This window comes from Dasypus novemcinctus, chromosome 25, assembly GCF_030445035.2.
Source record: "Dasypus novemcinctus isolate mDasNov1 chromosome 25, mDasNov1.1.hap2, whole genome shotgun sequence".
Lineage (NCBI taxonomy): Eukaryota > Metazoa > Chordata > Mammalia > Cingulata > Dasypodidae > Dasypus > Dasypus novemcinctus.
This window is the reverse complement of record NC_080697.1, coordinates 49,453,060-49,476,335: the sequence shown is the minus strand read 5'-3', so window position 1 is coordinate 49,476,335 and position 23,276 is coordinate 49,453,060. Positions and strand designations below refer to the sequence as shown.

The 23,276-nt window shown below is 41.1% G+C and overlaps 1 protein-coding gene across 2 annotated transcripts in view; it reads right to left on the bottom strand.

The window, feature by feature from the left end:
* The window catches only part of MYOM2 (myomesin 2), a 116,589-nt gene extending 93,669 nt beyond the window's left edge, over positions 1-22,920 (bottom strand). Inside the window, exons 1-6 of one of the 2 annotated variants that reach the window (XM_058288016.2) lie at positions 22,835-22,920; positions 16,484-16,602; positions 15,204-15,374; positions 8,060-8,198; positions 7,318-7,475; positions 6,054-6,146 (exon numbers count right to left, since the gene is read on the bottom strand). In XM_058288016.2, coding sequence (XP_058143999.1) covers positions 6,054-6,146; positions 7,318-7,475; positions 8,060-8,198; positions 15,204-15,374; positions 16,484-16,590 — 668 coding nt within the window. In that variant the 5' untranslated portion in view covers positions 16,591-16,602; positions 22,835-22,920. Of the gene's footprint in view, positions 1-6,053; positions 6,147-7,317; positions 7,476-8,059; positions 8,199-15,203; positions 15,375-16,483; positions 16,603-21,024; positions 21,106-22,834 lie in introns of those variants that run through there. The other variant, XM_023586067.3, reaches the window with a different exon arrangement.
* Positions 22,921-23,276: the final 356 nt, after the last annotated feature.

Here is a 23,276-nt window from a genome sequence, read left to right as displayed (position 1 = left end):
ATTCTGTAAAATGGACTTGATAAAAATAAAAGTAAAAAAAGCTCCTGACCTGGAGACTGTACTTGGATCATAGAAGGCATAAATTAAGGCTACGAGGTAGAGAGCTGTCAACTAAAAACAACCATAGTGCAGTGCAGAGCAAGTACTAGGGGATGCAGTATGGGATTCACAGGAAGCAACTCAGCTGGACCAGGGTAAAGAGTGCCTTCTTATGGGGTTGTTTCCAATTCCTAAGCAAGGAAGCTACTAATACCTAAATCCACATTAAGTCCTTAGAAGAAAGTCTCTATAGGTTTTGCTTAGAGCATGACCAATCAGTATCCATAAATCTTAAAGATAAGAACCCTTCCAGATATTATTTAGCATCAGTGATTTTCAAATTGTGTTCCATGCTTTTAAAAGGGAATTTCCCAAATATCCAAAAATGTTTTCTTTAATGGGTATTCTAGCATTTTTTAAAACTGTAGCAAAAAACATGCATTCAAACACTTTCTGAATTAGTAACCTTGAAGTCCAGCCTCACAAGTTTTGAGCCGCAGCTTAATTTGTTTTTGTATGGCTCTCAGGCAAAGCTTCGCCTACCATCTCCTTTCAATTGAATAGTATTCTGAGACATCAAGATAAAACTTAGTTTCCATTTGCCGCTACTTAATCTTTGTGAATCAGAATTTGTTTTCAATGTTGTGCAATCAGAATAAAATCTGGGGGGGGAACAGGGGGAAAGGGTTGCTGAGACTATTAGAGACCATTATAAGACTGCAACCATCATCCACAAGTCCTCATTTCAGAAATCTATGCAGTCATTAGAACACGACGATAATTCTCATTTATTGATTTATATAAATAGTATATATGTTAAACTTGTAAAATACATTACAGAATTCTTATAAATTTGATAGGGTGCATTGATGATAAAATAAAACAATATATTTTTAAATACTTTGTAATTTTAAAGCACTATATTAGTCTGATATATTGTTAACTAAAATCTATTAGTTGAAATCCTGGATCTAAACTTCAAAAACAATCTTCTCTCCTCTCCTGGAGAAAGGCCTTCTCATTGCCCAAATATTCATACAAAACAGCACAGATTTCCAAGTGTTTTGATAACTGCAACTAGTTGTTCTTTCACTATTCCTTAGCTGGGAATAGCTGGACAAGACTCAGAAAGGGACTGAAGCTTGTAACAGAAGGGATGAAAATGAAAGCGTTGTGCCTGGGAGAAGAGAAAGCAGTAGGGAGATGAGTACTATAATCCGAGGCCGGGGTATAGAACAGCCTTTCCCAGCTTCTTTCTCAGTTGACTGAAGGCATCAAGATCCTAGTGAGAAAGTTACCTAACGCATTAGCACTGGTGATTTTGTCAAGGAACCAATTAACACAGAGGACTTAGCAGTAAGGAACGGGGTCAAGAAGAAAGAACCCTGTACACTGCAGGTAAGAGGCAAGTAGCAGACACTCTCAACCTCTGAGATTTTTAGAGTGTTGAACCTTCTGCAACAATACACAGAAGTTTGCATGGATGTGCTTAGCTGCATTTATTCGAAGAGAGGGCCCAGAGCCTTCAGCTGGTCCAAAAGAACTCTATAATTCCTAAATATTCCGACCCACTGATCTACTGCAATGGTCTCCAATGCACCCAGCCAGGGCAAGTAGAAGATAATCCACTGGGTGCAAAGGAAAAATGTTAGACTGTCTATTTATGTTTATTTTATATCATTCTTTATATAATTATCTTTTGTAAATGTTTTATATTATATGAAATTAAATTAAATTGGAATAGAGGTACATACAGATAGATAGATTATAAATAACCAAACATACATGTGCTTGAGGGTAAGGACCAAAAACTATGTACACACTCCTGGTCCAATGGTTGGGCTGTAGGCCATTCTTAGTTGAGAACCAACTAGGAAGTATAGGTGTTTGAGGGCAAAGAGATCAGAGGAGATACTAGGTAGATGGAGAGGAGGAGCTGGGCAGCCACTGAAGACACTTTGACTACCTTAAAATTTTGTCCATGGGTAACTCTGAAACTGAGAGATGTGCCCCACACGTGTTACTACATCCCAGGAGGACTCCATTCTTTCTCTCCTTTCTCATATTCCATCCTCCTTCCCAATGCCTTACTAAGAAAAAGCATTTAGCTAACCCACAGAGTCTAATTCTAGCCTTCACTTCATGCCAGGAGAATTTGCAAGCAACTGATTAAGAGCAAAGGGTTTTATTTTTCTGTTTGGACTGGTTCCCAGATTAGACAAAGATAGTTTTCTGTGGTCTCACTTTTTTAATAAACTCATGGGACACATTTGCATCCCAAACTCTCAATGTGAAGTACCCCCAAAATAACCTCATGGGAGAAACTTGTAATATTTTATCTATTTTACAGATGGAAAGACAGAAGACAAAAGGTTAACTGGAAAAATTAATGTATTATATGTAGGCCAGGACAAGTGTTTTCAAATTATAGGGGAGTTTGATATTGGATTTAAAATTTAACTGAAATCAGATTTTGAATATCCATGTCTAAAAATAAAACATGAGAAAATTTTAGTCCTGAAATCATTCTGCAAGGCCATGGGGAATGGAATGGAAAGTGATGGTGTTACTAATGAAAAAAACAAATTTCTAAAACTTTTATAAAAATATGAGAATAATATAAAAATCTTTGAAACAAAGAACTCACATTATAAGTCCCAAAAGAAAATCTCATGAGTATATAAAATAGTGTCAAGTACAATTTTAAATTCAGAAAGTACCACAGGGTAAGTAAGCTTCCTTTTCGGCACTTCAAGAATTCAGCTATTGCAGCCAAAGAATATTCATAGGAATAAATGTCACTCTTGTAAGAGAAGGAAAAGCTCATTCTGATGCCAACCCAGAAAGGGGATGCCAGCACATTCCACACACTTTAAATGGCCACAGATCAGATGACGGGAGCTCAGCAGTTTGGTATGAACAGCTGAGATGAGCCACCATTTGTGGGCTTTCTCTGATTGCTCTTTTTCTGAAGAATATTAATATTTCATCTATTTAAAACCTCCCAATATTGATAAGAATACCGAGGGAAAAGTTGGTCTTGAGCATTTCCTCTATTATTTGCATACTTATACAAAATTCAGTATGTCAAAAGAGACCTGACTTGTGAATCATTTATACATGGTATTCTGGGGCCCATTAATCAACCACTTGATTTATTAGTTCAGTTTGTTGAAAGCCTACATTATTCCCAATATAAAGTTTAAAAGTTGCCAACTCTAGTATGAATACGACTTCCTTTTTCACACATGAAAGAGGGAATGATTATTAAAATAAAGCTTGGGAATAAGCCAGTTGGTGATCCAAACTGTCCTATTTAACCTGAAACAGTGGTAACGCACCCCAGATCTGAAAACAGACATCCCTAAAAATAAATACACTCTCCAAAACGATGGCAAATATTCTCCTTTTAAATATTACAGCTCTTTATCCATTAACATTTCCACAAACTCTAGAAATCAAAAGAGAAAAGCACACTTTGAAAACTGCAGCGAGGGCATATCAGAATTCCACTTGACTCTCCACAGCGAGCAGGACCCCAAACCTCGACAGAAGTTTGGTCCGTAGATCCCCCCTGCTCTGCCTGCCACCTTCCTCATCCCTGTTTACACACAGGCCCAAAACTTTGGAATTATTTTTTACTTCTCTTTTTCACTAAAGCCACATATCCAATCCATCCCATTGGCTCTACCTTAAAAATCTGTCCAGAATTCCAACCACTTCTCACCACCTCCACTGCAATCACCCCGGCCAAGCCACCATCATCTTGCTTGAATTTCGGCACCAGCTTCCCAGCAGGCACCCTGCCTCTGCCCTTACAGTCTACTCATAGTCAGTAGCCCCTTTCAAAATGTAGGTCCACTCATTATGTGTCTCCCCAAAGTCCTCCGAAGCCCCCCTTTCCATTCTGAGTGGAATCCCACCTCCATGCAATGACCTACAGGGCCTTACATGACCTGCACTGCACCCAGCTACCTGGCAGACCCCTCCCCGACTGCTCCTACCAGTCCACAACCTCCACGCGGGCTGCCCTGCTGGGCAGGGTCTGTCTTACAGCCTTCGCTCGCTGCTCACTTTTTCTGGAAGGCTCTCCCCCCAAACACACCCCCTTCCACCAACACTCTAACTCCTTCGTCACCATCTCCTTCAAGCTGTACACACATGGTATCTTCTCAAGCAAGGTCTTCCCTGGCCACCCTGTGCTACACTATGACCTGCCCTACTGCGGCCCCAGACACTGCCCATCCCCCTTCCCCAGCACCCACCACCTCCCTCACCATGTAATTCACTCATTTATCATGCTTATGGTTCACCTCTCCATGCTAGAATATGAGACCACGAAGACATTGGCCATGTATCCCAAGCGTCTAGAATGGTGCCTGACACTTAGTAGGCTTTCAGTAAATGGCGAAGAATAACTGAACCTAAAAGAGAAGTCAATCGGGCCTTGAGCTATTCTAGAGAGCTTCAAATTTACCTAGGGAAACAAGGGATGGCAAAGATTGACCTCAACTACAATCTTTTAACTCCTTGTTCTAATTCATCTACAGATGGAATGAGGGCTCCAGTAGTGAAAAACTTTCCCAGACTCACTGAGGCTCATGAGAAGGTTGCGTCTAACTTCTAAAGAGGAAGCCAGGGCTTACACACAAGGCGAAGGAAGAAAGTCGAGGCTCCATGCTGACGTTCACTCACCCTGATCTACAAGGCACCGGTACTTAGAAAAACTCTGTGGACCCCATTCAAGAGAAGATGGAGGACTCATAAACACTTGTGTTGTGCTGTCACATCTGACTCATAAGTCACCTTTGGGAATTAAAGGATGCCTTCACCTCTAATAAACTGAGCCTCACTATGATGCGGTCACAGCTTTCTAGTTTAATAACCATAAAATCAATAAAATTATATATTTAAATGTGTTACTTATTTTTCCTTTATTTGTACCAGTATTCCTTAGCTTTTCCTAGAAAGGATTTGATGTAATTTATTACCACACATATATACACGTTTACAATTACCATATATTTATATAATGATTTCCCATTTTTTAGAGTTTTCACACACGTTTTTATTTGATGCTCTCAATAACTCAGAGAGGATACAAATGTTTACTATCTGTGTGTTAATAATTATTTTCAAATAAGAATATTATCTCATAGGTAGAGTTTATGATTTATCCAAAGTCATATCATAAATGATAGATTATGGATAAAACCCAGGTCTTCTGGTTCCTAGACAAGTGTTTGGATGTTTAACTATAGTATATTAAGTAATCAGATGTACTTTAAAAATTAACAATTGAGCCTTGTGAAGGTGTCAAATAATATTAAGTGGGAAAGGAGGAGTGCAGTAATGTTATCAAATTTTTGTAAAAAAAAAAAAAAAGTGTAACCAGAGAAATGAAGAAAGAGAAGCTTGATCTCACTTTTGTAAAAGCCAAAGTGTGTATGTGTGTGTGTGTTGTTTGTAGGAAAAAGAAAGGCTAGGTATACACTGAAATATAGACAGGAGGCTGGAGGCTGGAAATATGGATGATTTTTATTTTCTTTTACTTAACTGTATTTTCTACACTTTTTTCCAATTTTTAATGAAAAGTTAAATCAAGATTATATTTCTTTAAGGAGTCTGATTTGAGAGATTGTTGCTGAAATCTGGTAGCACAAGGAATCCCCAGGGCTGAACAAATACAAATGAAACATTCTTGTATTTCACTGTAGTCTTCTGTGCCTAGATATCACCGTCTTTCCTTACACTATTTATTCTCTTGGTTCCTGGAATGGGAGGCCTGACCAAGCTCCTGATTGTGTATTCCTGTCGTCTAACGTCATGAACAGGGTAGCTTCTAACACCAATTAAAGTAACTCCTAAGTAGCACTTAAAATGACAGGTAATGCAAGCGGATGCAGGGTGATTTGGCCTCAATTTTTTAAATTTGCTTTCTGCTTTTGTGTTTGCAATGGTAATTATTTCATGCGTTGCTCCAGGGCTCATGGCCCTGCCGTGGAAGGCCTTACCTGTTGATCTCCAGCATGTGCACGCCATAGTTGCTCTCGATTCTGTACTTCCCTGGATCAGCTGCTTGGCAAATCAAACTACCGTCTTTATACCTAAACCAGGGAAGCATTCACTTTAGTCGAAAGGCCCATTTTTTTCCATCTTGCCCCAGCCTTCTTTATTGCCCCTTTTAATATGCTATTGCTATGCATCCTACATATTTCACTTCTTAGCACCACGAGTGGATGGGTGGGAGGGGACCCTTGCAGCATGAAGACAGAGCCCACGTTTCCTTTTCAAGAAGAGAGCAGCACTTGCATAATTCAAGTGGCCCCTAATCTGAGCCATCCACCGCCTATGACAGATCGTGTTCCAGAGTTCTGCCTGAACTTTGTTAGGAACTCAGAACATACCATTCCATAAGAAAAATTGTACCCAAGGTTAGTTAAATCCCAGACTGGCCTACTTAAGCCACGTGTCACTGGGATGAGGTGGAAGAGTTCTCCAGGCTGTGACCACACCAAATCACGACTGCCCCCGGGAGAGCAGGACATCTACGCTCACCGGAGTCCTGCCATCAAGAATGGGAGCATCTTAGACCCCCAAACCTGTCTTATGATCAGCCATAGATTGAGACTTTATTTTTCCAAGCTGCCGCTGAGAGTCCCAATCCAAGCTATAACAGGTTTACGGTTTTTGTAGCAAGCTACAAATTTTGGGGGCTTTATTTTTACTTCCAGTAAGTGGAAAAGTAAATGGATATTGATAGATATATTTCTTTAATTTTAGTAACAGATGTTGAAATAAAAGGAGGCTATGGGGCTTAAAGATTTAATTCTTCAATTATCACAAAGTTCAATTAACTATAGCACTATAGTCCCAGCGCTTCTTAGTTCAAGATTTCTGCTTACCAATTTCACACAACTAAAATCGTTAGACTCTTAGGGCTGACATACAAAAATTCAGTAACGATGCACCTGAAACTCGGTGGCAGCTTTATATGTAAACGCGTGTCATTTCAAAATAAAAAACTCTCTGCAAAGTCGGTTGAATGAATTTCACTAAATTAAATTGTATGTTATTTTAAATTGATATGTCACTGATTTTTATAAGCAAATTCCTTATATAGAGTTTCCAGCAGAGCAGTCATAGAATAGGTTCTCTTTGACATGTGTTTCCTTATTTTGAGCTTCTACATCCATACGTTTAAGCCAACCGTTGCCATATCCTTAAAAGCAAATCAAGGCGGCCTTTTTAAACCTCTGCAAAGAGAAAAGGACTAACCATTGAACCACAGGAGTGGGAAACCCTTGGACGGTAAAGCAGAGCTTCACAGACATCTGCTCCCACACCGTGTGGGACCTCAGTCGCACCAAAATCTCAGGGGCTCTGCTGATCCGGTCCTCAAATGTGTGCCCTTCCCAGGCCAGCTTGTGCTCCATCTGTCACCACGGAACAAGAGCAAGCGGGTCAGAGCATTCAGAAAGTGTTACAATCCATCAACAGCCCATACCCTTCCCCGCACCACGTAAGCACAACGCTGACAAACTGCAATTTAATCAACGCCTCTGAAAAAGAAATCCCAGGAAGCGGCTGTGGCTCAACTGATAGAGCATCCGCCTACCATATAGGAGGTCCAGGGTTCAAACCCAGGGCCTCCCGGCCCGTGTGGTGAGCTGGCCCACGTGCAGTGCTGATGCGCACAAGGAGTTCCGTGCCACGCAGGGGTGTCCCCCGGGTAGTGTGCCCCACGTGCATGGAGTGCGCCCCCGAAGGAGAGCCACCCAGCACGAAAAAAGTGCAGCCCACCCAGGAGTGGCGCAGCACACACAGAGAGCTGACGCAGCAAGATGACGCAACAAAAAGAAACACACATTCCCAGTGCTGCTGACAAGAATGCAAGCGGACATAGAAGAACATGTAGTGAATGGACACAGAGAGCAGACAACTGGGGGAGGAGGGAGAGAAATAAATAAAAAATAAATGTCAAAATAAATAAAGGTAAGCTTTAAAAAAAAAAAACTACCATCTGCTGAATGGCGTATTTGTCCAGCTTGTCCCGAGCGAGTGAGCGCGCCAGGTGAACGTTTTCTTCTAACTGATCCAGTTCCCTGAGAAAACGCTGCCGCTTTGCTTCTCCATAAGAAGCCACCAGTGAGTGGTACCTGCACGATCAAAGAAGCTACGTTATTCCCATGACACGCGGCAAAGGTCGCCAGGCTCTGAAAGGCCAGAAGACCATTCTCTCCCCCGGGATCCTTGCAAGTGGGGTACAGGAAGGAAACATTAGAAATACCACTGACATTTATTTTTCATCTCTTTCTTTTAGAAGTACATTTTGGTGAATGTTGTAAGACCCACACATTTTAAAAAAATGTAAGGGGCATGTGCATGATTTATAACTAAAATAAATATAGAAACGTCCATTTCTTTTTCATTTTTATTTTTTGAAAGGCAGTACCAGGGATTGAACCTGGGACCTCATTCACATGAGGCAGGCGCTCAGCCACTGAGCTACACCTGCTGTGTTCCAATTTCTTTTCACCAATAAGAGCACATAAATGAAATAGTATGGTGACCCGTACGCTCTGTTCTAGAAAACTGCACTGAGGAGTCCCAGTGCCAATAAGGCCCACACCAAGAGGCAGCATTCATTTCTGGCCATATCAATGGCTACAAGTGATTTTTGTTTTGTTTTTTTTTTCAACTATAATAAACTTTATTTTTAGATAAGTTTTAGATTTACAGAAAAAGTACCCTAAAAGATACTGCAATGACAGAAGTGATTCTGATACATGGTGTATCATACTCGACAAGGAGCAAAGCACAAGCATAAATCTCAGAGTCAGGAAATTAGTCTCAGACTCCATAAACACAGGGACTTGCTCACTCATATACATGGAAACTCACATAAAGTAGGTACTCAATAAAGAGAGTGCAGGGGGAAGCAGATTTGGCTCAATGAATAGAGCATCCACCTACCATGTAGGAGGTCCAGGATCCAAACCCAGGGCCTCCTGACCCATGTGATGAGCTGGCCCATGAGCAGTGCTGATGTACGCAAGGAGTGCTGTGCCACGCAGGGCTGTCCCCTGCATAGGGGAGCCCCATGTGTAAGGAATGCACCCCGCAAGGAGAGCCGCCTACGCAAAAAAGTGCAGCCTGCCCAGCAGTGGCACCGCACATACGGAGAGCTGACGCAGCAAGATGACACAACAAAAAGAGACACAGATTCCCAGTGCTGCTGACAAGAATAAAAGTGGACACAGAAGAACACACAGCGAATGGACACAGAGAGGAGATAACTGGGTGGTGGGGGGGAGAGGAGAGAAATAAATAAAAAATCTTAAAAAAAGAAAAAAGAAAGTGCAGGGAAGCAGATGTGTCTCAGGTGATAAGGCCTCCGCCTACCATATGGGAGGACCTGGGTTCAATCCCTGGGGTCTCCTGGTGAGAAAGAAGAGAAAGCATGCCCGTGTGGTGAGCTGAGTGCCCGCATGGTGAGCCAAGTGCCCATATGAGTGCCTGCTCAGTGAGCCAAGTTCCCACGTGAGCACCCTCATGGCAAGCCGGTGCCCATGTGGTGAGTCAAGTGCCCATGCAGCAAGCCGAGTGCCCACACGATGGGCCAGTGCCTGTGCAAGTGAGTCACGCAGCAAGATGATGACGCAGCAAAAGAGAGATGAAGGGAAGCGGACTTGACCCAGTGGTTACGGCGTCCGTCTACCACATGGGAGGTCCGCAGTTCAAACCCAGGGCCTCCTTGACCCGTGTGGAGCTGGCCCATGCGCAGTGCTGATGCGCGCAAGGAGTGCCCTGCCACGCAGGGGTGTCCCCACGTAGGGGAGCCCCACGCGCAAAGAGTGTGCCCCATAAGGAGAGCCGCCCAGTGGGAAAGAAAGTGCAGCCTGCCCAGGAATGGTGCCGCACACACGGAGAGCTGACACAGCAAGATGACACAACAAAAAGAAACACAGATTCCTGTGCCGCTAACAACAACAGAAGCGGACAAAGAAGACATCGCAGCAAATAGACGCAGAGGATAGACAACCGGGGTGAGGGGCAGGGGAGAGAAATAAAATAAATAAATCTTAAAAAAAAAAGAGAGAGAGAGAGAGAGATGAAGAGGACAGTCAAGGTGAAGCACAGCAGAGACCAGGAACTGAGGTGGCGCAGCTGATAGGGGACCTCTCTCCACATCAGAGGTCCCTAGGATCGAATCCCAGTGAAAGATGAGAAGAAAAGACAAAAAGAGATATAGATATGGAAAAGAGATATGGACACGGACAGCAAAAACAGCAGGGTAGGGGCGGGGGGGGGGGGGAGAAAAAATAAAAGATAGTGCAACCATGAGCAAATTGTCTTCCTTTTTCAGGATGCAGCCTCCCCATTTAATCAAATAAAGGGATCATTTGGCTTCAGGGGTCTGAGACTCCACGTGGCTAGGGACTGCTGAGCTAGAGATTCTTGGAGAGTCAGTTCTAATATGCTATGACAGTTTAAGAAAATGCTGAGCACAGCTGAGAGCGAGTGTCCTTCTGCTGGGCAGCACATAAATTGTTCAACCTAGATTCAGTGCAGTTTCTGATTGAATGTAAGACGGAGTTAAAGCCCTTTGGATTAGCAGGTGCAAAGAGAAGTAAGCCTGTGTTCTAGACAAAATTTTAAAATGAAAGAACAGGTTCAGCTTCTTCAACCCATAAGGATAGAGCAGCGATGGGCGCAGTCCCTCGTCATGCACACGCCATCCTTGTGAGCGCCACAAATCACTGCCTCCCAAGACGGCAGTGGGATCATCGTGCCCCTTTTCCCAGTTTTGTGTTCTCCTTTTCACTACCGCATACCCTAAGTCCAATCAAAATTAAAAGGCTAGCTGTTCCTCTTCTGATTCTGTCCCACTCCTCAGGAAAAGTCCTCCGCTCATCCCCTGCTATAAAACTTCGAGCCATCCTTCAAGGCCCATTTCAAAATCGAGAGCTCCCTAGAACCCACTCCTAATGCCCTCCTCTTTCCTTTGAACCCCAAAGTTCTTGTTCTTTTTCTATGGCCTATCTGATAACAATCTGCCAACAAGTTATGGCCCCATCACCTAGCAGAATGTAAGCTCCTGAAGAGAAGTTTGGCTTCTTCCAGTTTTTATATCCCCCGGATCCTTTAACATGGTAAGTGCCTACCATTAGTCTAAATTAGGACAGAGGAGAGGTCAATGCAATGAGCATGGAGAGCAGAAACGCGTGTGCAAAGGAATGCAGGCGTGATGGTAAAAATATGGAACAAAAATATGTCCGGATGCACCAAGTTTGTGCACTGAAGAGGACTTGCTGTACTAGGTTGTCATCATATTATACGTTAGACAATCAGAGTGGATAGGCGGGAATCTTATGAAATGCATGTACCCAAAAAGGCTGAGAAACCTGTCCAAGATCGTGCGGGTTGCTGATAAAGTCTGTCCTAGGACCCAGGTCTGACGGCCAATGGGCGTTCCACAGGGCTACCCCAGCCCTGGTTGGTATTAGTAATTCTCTGAACAGCGTATAAAACCAAAACCTGATAAGGCATTCGGGAAGTTTGAAATCTAATCGAAAATTTCAGAACAGTAGGCGGCGGCTTCTTGATACAGAACTATGGGCTGAGATGCTAGGAAAACTAACACCTGACCTGAGGATGTACTTACCCTTCCTCTTCGCTTCTAATTAACACCCGAGCTCATCGCACCCACTCTCATTTTGACTCACATGACCCAGACGCACTGGCTTGCGTTCAGCTGTTGGAAGGAGATAAGCTCTTCACACCACTGGCCAACCCAACCCAGCTAACTCTTATTTATCCTTCTGCTTTCAACAGAAAGTCTCCTTCCTCAGAGAGGCCGTCCCTCAGTTCATGTCTAAATTAAATCTCTGTCATTCTCTTTCATAGCACCTTGTTCTCGTCCTCGATAGCATTTATCACTATTTTAATCACGTAGCTATGCATGTCAGTTTACATCCATCTCTGCCTTTAGGCTCAAATTCCCAAGAGGGCAGAATAATGTATGTTTGGTTCTTGTAATCACAGACCCTAGAACAGTGCCGGGTATATAGGGAGGTGCTAGAAATCTTGATTGATTTCTAGGAGCAGATTGCCTAAAAAGTCTTGCAAAAACTAGGCCATCTTATTGGTAGTAAGTCCCATTGAAACAGAGTGATAGAGAGAACAAATCTCTACCCGTGCTACAAATCATCAGATATCCTATGTGGAAGCTGTTTAAAATTTCTATGTGCTAATTATATTTTACTTACCAGAGCTTGAAATAAATATGCAGTCTCTTATTTCTCTCCTCCTCCTTCCAACCTCAAATACTATGATTGAGTACATTGAAAGAATATTTCTGTACATGTGTGATCTGTCAACCATAATGCTGGCTCTTTAGTACAGAATTATGTCATTTCTCATGCATTTCCTCTTAATGACAAGCCCACAGGACAGCCTAAATGATTAAGAGAGGCACATTTTTCCCTGGGACAAAAGTAAAGACATCAGATGGGCAGGTCTAATCCATCGCATCTTCCAGAAGGACATGCTGACATCCTTCAGAGCACATCGATGCCTCTTCAGTATTTATTTTACACAAAGACATAAGCATTAACTCAACTTGCCGAGCCCACAACTTCATCTTTCACAAAGGACCAATTTGTCCAACACGTTAAACTAATACCTGCCATGGGAGGTAAGATATAAATACAGTAAGTGCTTTCAATAAAGCTTCAGGCTAGCAAGAGTGGTGAATCATAACCATATGAGCTGGAATTCACTTCACTGCTCCAGTCACTCGACACAGCCATGCCCTTTCGCTCATCCTCACAGCCTCCTCCAGGTGGAAACAAAGCAGGCATTGCAATAAAATCTCAATTAACTCCAACCCAACTGATCAAAACCTGATTATTTAGATTTACTTTTAAAGGAGGAAAGAGCTGATTTCCAAAAGGACTTTCACATGGAAGACATGCACGTGGATTATGAGAATAAGGTAACATGAGGCTGCTAAAAAGCATTTCATCCCAAGGCATAAGCAGTGGGGTGGTATCAAGTCACAGACTTTCTCATGTCTTCCACATCTGGGTTTTCTGCATTCAGCAAGAGTGACTTCTTGGCGGCGGACTTGGCCCAGTGGTTAGGGCATCCGTCTACCACATGGGAAGTCCGCGGTTCAAACCCCGGGCCTCCTTGACCCATGTGGAGTTGGCTCACCCACAGTGCTGATGCACGCAAGGAGTGCTGTGCCATGCAGGGGTGTCCCCGCATAGGGGAGCCCCACGCGCAAGGAGTGCGCCCCGTAAGAAGAGCCGCCCAGCGCGAAAGAAAGGGAAGCCTGCCCAGGAATGGCACCACACACACGGAGACACACTGACACAACAAGATGACACAACAAAAAGAAACACAGATTCCCCTGCCACTGACAACAACAGAAGCGGACAAAGAAGACACAGCTAATAGACAGAGAGAACAGACAACCAGGGTGGGGGGGAGGGGAGAGAAGTAAATAAATAAATAAATCTTTTTTTTTTTAAAAAGTGACTTCTTTAAATTTTTGAGTCTTTGATACGTCTATACAGACAATACATTCCCTCTGCCCTGAGGGAGACACAATGAAAAAGCTTTGTACATGTTTCATTTAAAGGTGTAAATTAATTAAATAATTAAAACTTCAAAAAAAAAGTGACTGATATTTAAAATGAGCGTGTGGGGTACAGCACAATTATGACTGGACATCAATAATTAAAACACATCCTTTGAGTCTGATATGCTATTGCAAGATAGTACTCTAATTGTATTTTAGGAAGACTTCCAATAACCAGGAAAGTCACAAAAGTCTTTTTTGCTGAAACCTTATTAATTACAGTAAGCCATTCCATGACCATTCGACCTCCTCTTCCCTGTTTTACCTGTGGGGAAACTGAGGTATAGACAGTTTAAAATTTATGGGATGTGTTCAAGGTCACACCACTAAATAATTGATAACAATAAAATGATACAGCTGACACCTTCTCATTCCCAATCCCAAAAATTTAAATAGAGGTAGAACCCTTTTAAAAATAATCTAATACATAAAATCCAGGTTTCTAACACCTATCTTTTAAAGTAATTGTTTTACAAAAGAAGTCTTTACCAAAAAAAAAAAAAATTGTCTACACGGCAAAATTCCAATAAGGCATCTAAAAAGATGATTTTAATTTTTAAAATAAGGGTTAATTTTTCTGCTATTAATCTTTTTCATTAAATTACTTAGTCATAAGGCAACTTTCAAAAATGAAATATCTTCACCAGTCTCATTTTTCCTTCAAGTTTTAAGTTTTTTAGAATTATAAGAAATTGTTCTATAAAAGTAGAAGAGATGAGGGGAAAACACAGCAATTATTATAAAAAGTAGGATTAATAAGATATTTCATTTTATTTTGTTCTTAGATCAAAGTAAATATCACCACCTGTTTCTTTGTGATCTGGAAATAATTTTAAGACTTCCATTTTCATTAATCCATCTCATTCATATGCCATTTTCCCCACATGAGCTGACTCCACTGACATGCAAAGTATGACAATTTATAGAACCCTTCACAACTCTTTAGTTTCCACACAGACAACTGCTTAAAACCCTGGCTCCCTCTTCAGAAGATGACCTTGCTTGGGTCTACAGCCCTTCTCCACTGTTCTTTAAGGTAATAGCTGAAGAGGTTCTAAGTGGAAATTCAAAATCCATTTTAAACGTCGATATTTTTACAAATTTTAGGACGCTGCTCAGTGTGAAAAGGTAGTTAGTTCTGTGCAGGAGAGTCATAAAGGCCTGAGATCCAAGCCCAGCTCTAAAGTCAATGCTCTCTTCTGCAAAATGATGGGGGTGGGGGGGAAGGGAATCATTCCAAAGAGTGCCCTTATTAGGATTAGTTGAGATAATAATGGTAAAGAACAAGCAAGTAATCAAAATGGTGGAATTATTATTTTTATTACAAGCAAGTGTTATCCTCAATGTTCTCTGAACTTCCTCTCACCAGATGTCCCCTTCACTCTCCTTTCTCTGCCCTACAGTGAACCCTTCTTCTGACTCAAGACCAGGATGTGTTTTAATAACATAATTGTAGGTGGCAGCACGATGTGACTTTATGGGCAGAGGTCAAGAGGGCCAGTGGTGTGGTTACCTGTTTTTATCTTCATGTTCTTCTTCTTCAGATGAAGTGCTCACCCTTTTGGCACAAAGCCTGCAAATTGTCCCTCCAGTAGACATGTGGCTGGAAGCTTTCTGGGAAGACAATTTCTGGATGGAGGATTGGGTTGAAGACTTCTGGATGGAGGATTGGGTTGAAGTCCGCCTTAATGAAAATTGAGAAGAAAAACTAGTATACTGGAAAGTTCTAAAAATTTATCCTAACAACGAACATCACTTTCTTTCTACAGATCCCATTTTCACCCCGAAAAACACACACATACACACACACAAACACAAACTACCTCCCTGTGCATCCACATCTACCCTCCACCTGTTTATACTCCATCCTATTATGGGATGTTTTCATGGACCGAGCTTCTCTCTCTCTCTCTCTCTCTCTTGCCATGTTCTTTCAGAGGTCAGCTAGTGCCTTTCACAGGCTTTCTGGCCTAATGCCATGATTATATATATCTTTAAGTATTCAAAACTCCCAAAAGTTGTTGGGAGGGACTGTGAATGTTTGCTTGTTAAAAGCAGTGAAAACCAAAGACAAGTACCATAAAGTGTTTCCAAAGATAGCCTGTTTATAACATATGTGCAGGCACTTACGTGGCTGGAGGAGGACATGCCTAATAATCGCTCATCCTTCAGCTCAACCTTCTAATCAGTCAGTTCAAACTGCCAGATTGGCTACGACACAAACAATGTTGACTACAGCCTGTGCTGCAGCTCTGCGAGGAGACCGTGCTTTAGAAAGTTGCCGAGGAAGATGTGGACTTGACACCAGCCTATTAGGCGGTGAACAAAGTCACTTGTGCTAACATTTATTGACAATCAATATTGACTTCCATTCGAGCTCTATTTTGCTTCTTTCTGACCTAGGTTCTTTTCCATGGGTTTCCGTCACATTGCCTTTTACTTTGGGGGACTTTAGATTATAATTCTGGAAGTTGTGTCGGGAAGAGTAAACTCAAGGAGCATGTACTAAAAAGTCCCTGCATTCGTTATCTAAACCAGGGGGTCAGAATCAGTGAATCTACCAGGATAATCTGCACAACTGCACCCTGAGCTTTGCAACCCAGCCCGGGTCTCGTCCGCGGACCTCCTCTGGCTTGGGATATGTTTCTAGTGAACATTGCCACCCCTGTTCCCAGACCCCTCCCCAAACTCTTGAACTCCAGGTTTCAGGGAAATAGATAAAAATTTCTAGCCTTTAAATTTTGAACACCCATAATCAAAGCTCTAGGAACTCCTCGGTGAATTTCAACTTACTTTTTTGCTGCATAGTCACTCATTAGGTACCTTGTGTGAATGTTACGATATGACTGGTCATAGTGCTTGTGTCTCTTCTGGTAGAAGGGTACGGCTACAAGTGACATCTTTGTGTACACCTATGAAGAAAGAGTTTCCCTGAGTTCTTTTTCAAATACAGACAGACATCTGCAAATTAATACACTGCATGGTTCCAAAGGGAAAATTAACTCTAATTAATAAAACCCCTTCAGGGAGAAAAGATGAAAGTTTATAAAAGTAGAAATAATCTGAGACCAGGAGTCAGGAAACTGATTAGCTTCCCTGAGATCCGATTTCATTTTTTGCTTCTGTAAAAATTAGAAGATTGGGCTATTTCGCTTCATTGTGAACTCAACAAATATTAATAGAATACACCTAGTTCATTCAAGGCAAGGTGAAAAGCAATGTGAGTGAGAGGACAAAAATAATTACAACACAGATTAGAGAAGGAAGCAAATGCTTACAATACAAAAAGATATGATAAGAGCTAAAGAGGAGAGAGGGAGAGAGAATGTTCTGGGAAGGGAGAAGAGAGCACATGTAACGAGAGGGGAGGGCAGCCAGAGAAGGTGCTATGAATTAGGTGGCATCTGAGAAGAGCATTGGTGGGTGGGCAGGATTCTGACCTGCAGAGGTATGGTGGAAAGAAGGGCATTCCATGGGCAAAACCAGGGGGCAAGGAAAAACATCCTCTTAGGATGCAAAGACATAACAAGAAGTTGCTCTGGAAAGACGGTAACCCCATTTCAATGTCTGCTTAAGGAGCTAGGAGTCCCTTCATTGCTCCAAGACTGGGACTCAAAAGAGTGGATTGATCTCCTTCCAGATCAATCATTCTAAAATCATAACTCATAGGTTACTTGTAAAAGTACTGGGTAGGGGGTGGACAGGAAAGTGGGGCACTGAGCCCTGTGTCAATGACTCAGATGTGTGAAGAAATTCACAAGTTTTGGTTCATTTCTCCCAAGACAAGAAAGAGATCCATCCTTGTCTCTGAGAATATGATGTACCATAGTGTAGACATAGTCATTTGTTACAGATGTGTACCCAGAACAAATAAAATGCAAATTTACTGAACTATTTGATTATCTGTAGAAAGTTACGTAGAAACAGTATTTCTACAGCCCTGTGATCATTGATTTCCCAAATTAAAGGTACAAAAGAACTCTTCCAAACCTGAGCTCGAATTAGTCATTTACATTTAAATTAGAATTATCTGCCCTGATTTAAAGAAGGAACTTTTAGGAAGGCCCATTACACAGTCCCAGGGGATGTCATTCACATAGATGACAATGGGAATGGAGACCCCCGCCCCACCTTGAAACTGAAAATGGTGCAGTCCTATTCTGAGATTAAATATTTTTTATTTCCTCTCATCATTTCTGTTCAGATCGTTTGGGTATATGTCAGAAAACCTACCAACATGCATAATTTGTTCCAACTAAACTCTTTATGATCAATTTCCTTTAGACTCTGTGAAGTCCTAAAGTCACAAAATTATGGAGCTGGAAAAATTCTTAGGGATTATCCAAACCCTACAGGGAGAAAAAAACTAAACACAAGGGCCAGAACAGGAGAGGACTTCCCCAAAAAGGTACAGAAGGGGCTTGACCAAGCAAATGTCATCAGACTTCTATTTATGGGCCTTTTACATCATGTCACACCAAGTTACCTAAATATTTTCTCTTTTTCATAATCAAGTTGTAGGTTAACAAAACAATTTTGCACGAAATAGAGGATTCCCACTTATCACCCTATTATTAGCACCTTTCACTGGTGTTGAACATTTGTTACAATTGATGACAGTACATTTTAAAAACCATACTATTAACTATTCTCCATGGTTTTACTTAGGGTTCACTCTGCAGTGTAGTTTCATGGATGCAATTTTTTAAAATTTTTATTCTATCATACATACAATCTAACATTTCCCCCTTTTAATCATATTCAGATATGTATATATATGTATTTCCATGCTGTTAACTACATTTATAATGTTGTGCTACCATAAACACCATCCATTACAAAAACATCAACATTTCCTCTTAATCCACTAATCAACTAACTAGCACATAAGCATTGAGAATCCAGGAGGTGTTTTACAGTGTTCTGGCATAAATTTGATTATAAATATATAAGAGAATATTGCCCCAATAGAATACAATTTAAAAATCCCATTCACTTTACTCTAATTTTAAAATAACTATTACAGAGGAAATGTCAAGCACACAGGTTTAGTCATCTGATAGACCTAGGTTCAAATTCTAACTCCAGCACTTACTTCAATATGGACTTGAGTTAACTCCTAATATCTCTACCCTGATATTCCAGATTAATCTATATAATACTTGGCATTGTGCTTGACATAGAGTAACCAACAACCAAAATATTGGTAGTTGTCATTATCTTTTTATTATTATTATTAAGCCAAATCTCTAACTAGGAAAAGCTCTCTTTAAATAAATCTATCGTTGTAATATTTTAAATACACTTAACTGCTTCACAGTGGGGTTTTTCAATTCATTGATGAAGTGGATCTGCCAAAAACACTTCTTGCCTATCATCTCCTACATTCTACTTAGTATGGAATCTCTGTGGTATTGGGAAAGCTCACTGAACTGAAATCAGAACAACTACGTCTTAATCACTGATTAGCTATCTGGTGTTGGGGGAGATGTTTCACCACTCAGAGCCACAGTGTCCACTCCAAGATTCCTTCTCTGATTGTACCTGCAACAATAGAGGGACCTTATGGGGCATTAAAGATCATGAATAATCCTCAGACACACTAATACACCAGAGGGCTGTCTCCCATCACAATATTTACTTATGTTTGTGTTGGGTTAACATTCAAGTTTATTTGTAATTCTTGGCCAAGGGAAGGGCCCAAAAATGGCTCAGGTCATAAGAGAGAATAAACGCTCTTGAAATTTTTAAATGGTGGCAGCTAATCCCCAAAGAGAATAATCCACACTTGACTAGATTCATGCTCTTGTTTTGAATGTACAATGTCTGGTCAAGGTCAACATTGCTCAAATCCATATTGCCCAATGATCAGATGCCCTTTAACTGGTTTAAAATGCCCTGTCCAATGCTAAGGGCACAATAGGCACTCAATATACCACTGACTTAAATTGACATATGGTTGTGTGGGCCTGGAAGTCTTCAAACACTTCATGTGTGAGGAGCATGTACTTTGTAGTGATTAGAGAAGTGGAGCTGGAATCAAGTGTACAGGTTTCCTGTGTTCCTCTCCTTGACTCAAAGACTTACTGTAGACCAGCACTCTGCGTGCTTGACATTCACCCCCAACACATCTTTGGAAAATTATGGTTATAGAGCACTTCATTTATTCCCATATTTACTCCCTACTCACCTAACGAAACATTGTGCTCAAGGCCATACTAATGAGGAGATTTCCAGGATTTACAAATGTGATTACTATAAGTTCCCTTCATTTCTCATTCCACAAATATTTTGCTAGCACTTCCATGGACCAGTCAGGCCTGAATCAAGGAACCGTTCAATGTTAAGAATGGAAATATCTAGAGTTCCCTGCTCCAGGAATGCTATCATGCTCACGCATTGTGTGGCATTTGACCCTGGGTGCAACACGCCCTCAGCTCCTCTGGCGCTCTCTGGCTTTTACCAATCTGATGTCCAACCCAAATATACCAGCAGGACCTCAACACAGCCTGCAGCCCACGCCCACACCACTGACTTTATGCTCTGCTACAATCCCTTTACCCCTCGCTGGACCTCGTATTTCCAGAACTTCCCCAATTGTCCCTGACCCAGTTTGGGCACCTCCTCAAGATCTCAAAGCACACTCCTTGCAGGCCAAGCAGGTGCTCAGTAACTGCTGCCTTGGAGTTACACAGCAAAGCGAAAGGGGCCACAGAGAGAGCTTAAGCCTAATTCACTCTATTCCTCATGATACTAAAAAGAAGAGGGAGATGGGGCAATCCAGCAGCCACATTTCCCTTCTTTATTTCTCATAGAAAGTCATTTTCCTTTTCAATAAAACTATCTCTGACATGTCTAAAATATTTTCCCCACATACCCATGCACTGAAACAGAAAGAAAACATCCTTTCCCCAAAACACACTTTGAGATGTGAATCGCCTGATGTGAGGGGACACTCAGAAGCTTGGGCGCCAGTGCTGCTCTGGTGATTTACAGCTGCTCATCCAGCCCTTGAGCTGCAGTTTGCTTCACTGTGTAACAAGAGATTGAACCAGGTGACATCTAAGATTTCTTTGTGCTTTACCAGTGTATGAATCTTTGTACGTGGCTCATACTTCAGGCCACGCTTCACTGCTAACACTAATCCTCCTAAGATACCCAAGTTGGAGAAAAAGGAGGTGGTGTAAGCCAACGGGATTCTAAACATGCAGATTTTCTTTCTTTCAACAAATTGACTTAATTCACACAACTTTACCTATGTAATAGCAGTCTACTCTTATTAGATTCTCGACATTTCAGAGGAAACGGAGGTTCGAATGGTTAAAATAACTCACCAAGATCACAGGTGAGTCAGTGGCAGAGCTGCAGCCCCAGCCCAGGTCTGCTGACAGCGGCTCAGCCCTCTTTCCACTACAGCCCAGCTCTGGGCTCCCCTGGCTTCCCAGGCCACCAGGGAATGCTCCTGACACGTTTAGGAATTATGATACCAAACTGAAATGTAATACCGCCCTCAAGTACAGGGACTGAGTGTCTGTGATATGCTTAGCACTAATCCCTTCCTGCGAAGAATATTTGGAACTGATCTTTCGTGTCACCAAGAAGGACTTTAATTTGTGAAAATGTTTCAAGTAAAGAGCATTTATGTCCATTGAATGAAAGAAGTTGCCTACATCAATGAACATTCCAAATGAGAGCATATCTAGGAAAAATAGAAGGTTTGGTCAGCACATCAAGACAGAGTTTATCTGAACTCATTCATATCAGAAGTACTTTCCCCAAAGAATTTTCCAAACTGTTTATCACCAAAAATACTGGTAACTGTACTCAAGATAATTTTTAAAATCATCATCCATGATAAAGCCAAGATGGTTTGATGTCTAATCTCTGGAAGATAAATTAATTCTTAAGTACTCCTCCAAATAAACTTTCAGAACCAAGACATAAATAATGTTGGAGTTCCTTCAACTGCTTCACTCTCCTTGGAGCTACAAAGTTCTCAGCTTCCTAGGGAGCCTGATTCATTCTGCCCAAATGCTTAAGCAGTATCGAATTTGATAAAGAAGGTAACGTGCAGTTTCCTAGGCAAGCGTACTTTCCCTAATCCAGGTAATTATCATATTCTTCACAAATTGAGAAAATTCAAAATAAATCAGCAGTTATAAAAACACTTCATTCCATAAAATTTTTACCTGTAGTCTCCCCTTGTTTTTATAAAAGAGCAAGGCACATCAATGATGGTCCCTAATTCAACATTAATTTCATGCAAATGCATCCAAATATAACCCAGACTCAGTTTATTAAATAAACCTTTAAATTTCATTTGTTATATTTGCTCCTTATCACCTGTTTTATTTCTATTCAGTAAGAAAAGAGCATGAGACAGTGAAATACAGAAAGTTTAGTTTCCTTATTCCAACCTTACTTTCCTTCATTATTGACCTTCTCCTGCCTTCCAAGTACAGTCATCCAACTTCACTGTCTTTTTTTTCTGGAAGGTATAGTTTCAAGAGCATGACTGGAGAATGCACCAGCTCTTTCAGTGGAATTAAGCTTAAAAATTCTGAGGGATCATCATATACCAAAAAGCACGAAGAAGAAAACAACTATGACAAAACTGTCATTTTGAGGGAAAAACTAGAAAGTATCAAAAAAAGTGTTTCCTTTCCATCCTCCATAGTCTAGGTCTATACTTAATGATTCTTATTCCTTCTTTTTTCCTTTAGAAAGTATCCAATTGTGTTTTACACCTTTTCGAATCTGCAGTCTCCCAGAGACTTTCATTTCTGATCTCATGAAAATTACAGTGCTCAGTCAACTGACTCACAAGCTCTAACGGACAATATTGCAGAAATCAGGGTTAATATACAAAGTACTATGAAGGAGTATTAGGATATTACAACAACAATGACCATGACAACAGAAAATAAGGAAAATATTAGTTGAACATAAAATGTAGTCAGAGAAATACAGATCTCAGATCTAATTATTTGCTTTTCTCCTGTAGTAAATCATGTATGTTATGGTTAAATCTTTAACCTGAAATAGGTCTAATTAGGAAATTCTAGTGAGACCAGCTTTTGCACAAGTTATTATTCTTTGTCCAAAACCACAAATTAGAAAAGGAAAGAAGAAAAAGAAACTTACCCAGAGAAAAATGAAAAGGGCAAAGAGGAGTACAGCTCTGCCCCGCCCAGCTCACCAAGCTACTCAAGCTCTGGCTGAGGAAAGCAAAACTAATTTCTCACTCCAAAGCTCTGTCCCTTCCCTCCCATTTATGGCCAGAGGAGACGCTATATATAGAATCAGGGGATGGCCTCTCCCCAAATTGATATCTACATAGTAAATCATCAGCCAGATCTTATGCAAAGAAAATTTATTCAAGTTGGAAAAATCAAAAATGAAAAGTGAAAAAAGTATCAGTACTGAATTACAAAAGGCACTTTTCTCTTCCCTCAAAAATTCTTGTGGCAATTTAGCTAGTAATGGAATAAAAGGTGAAGAGGAAAAAATTGGCATGCTATCCCTACCGGGCACTCCTCCCAACTTGTTTTAATTTTTACATGTAAATATGCATGTTTATTTTCAA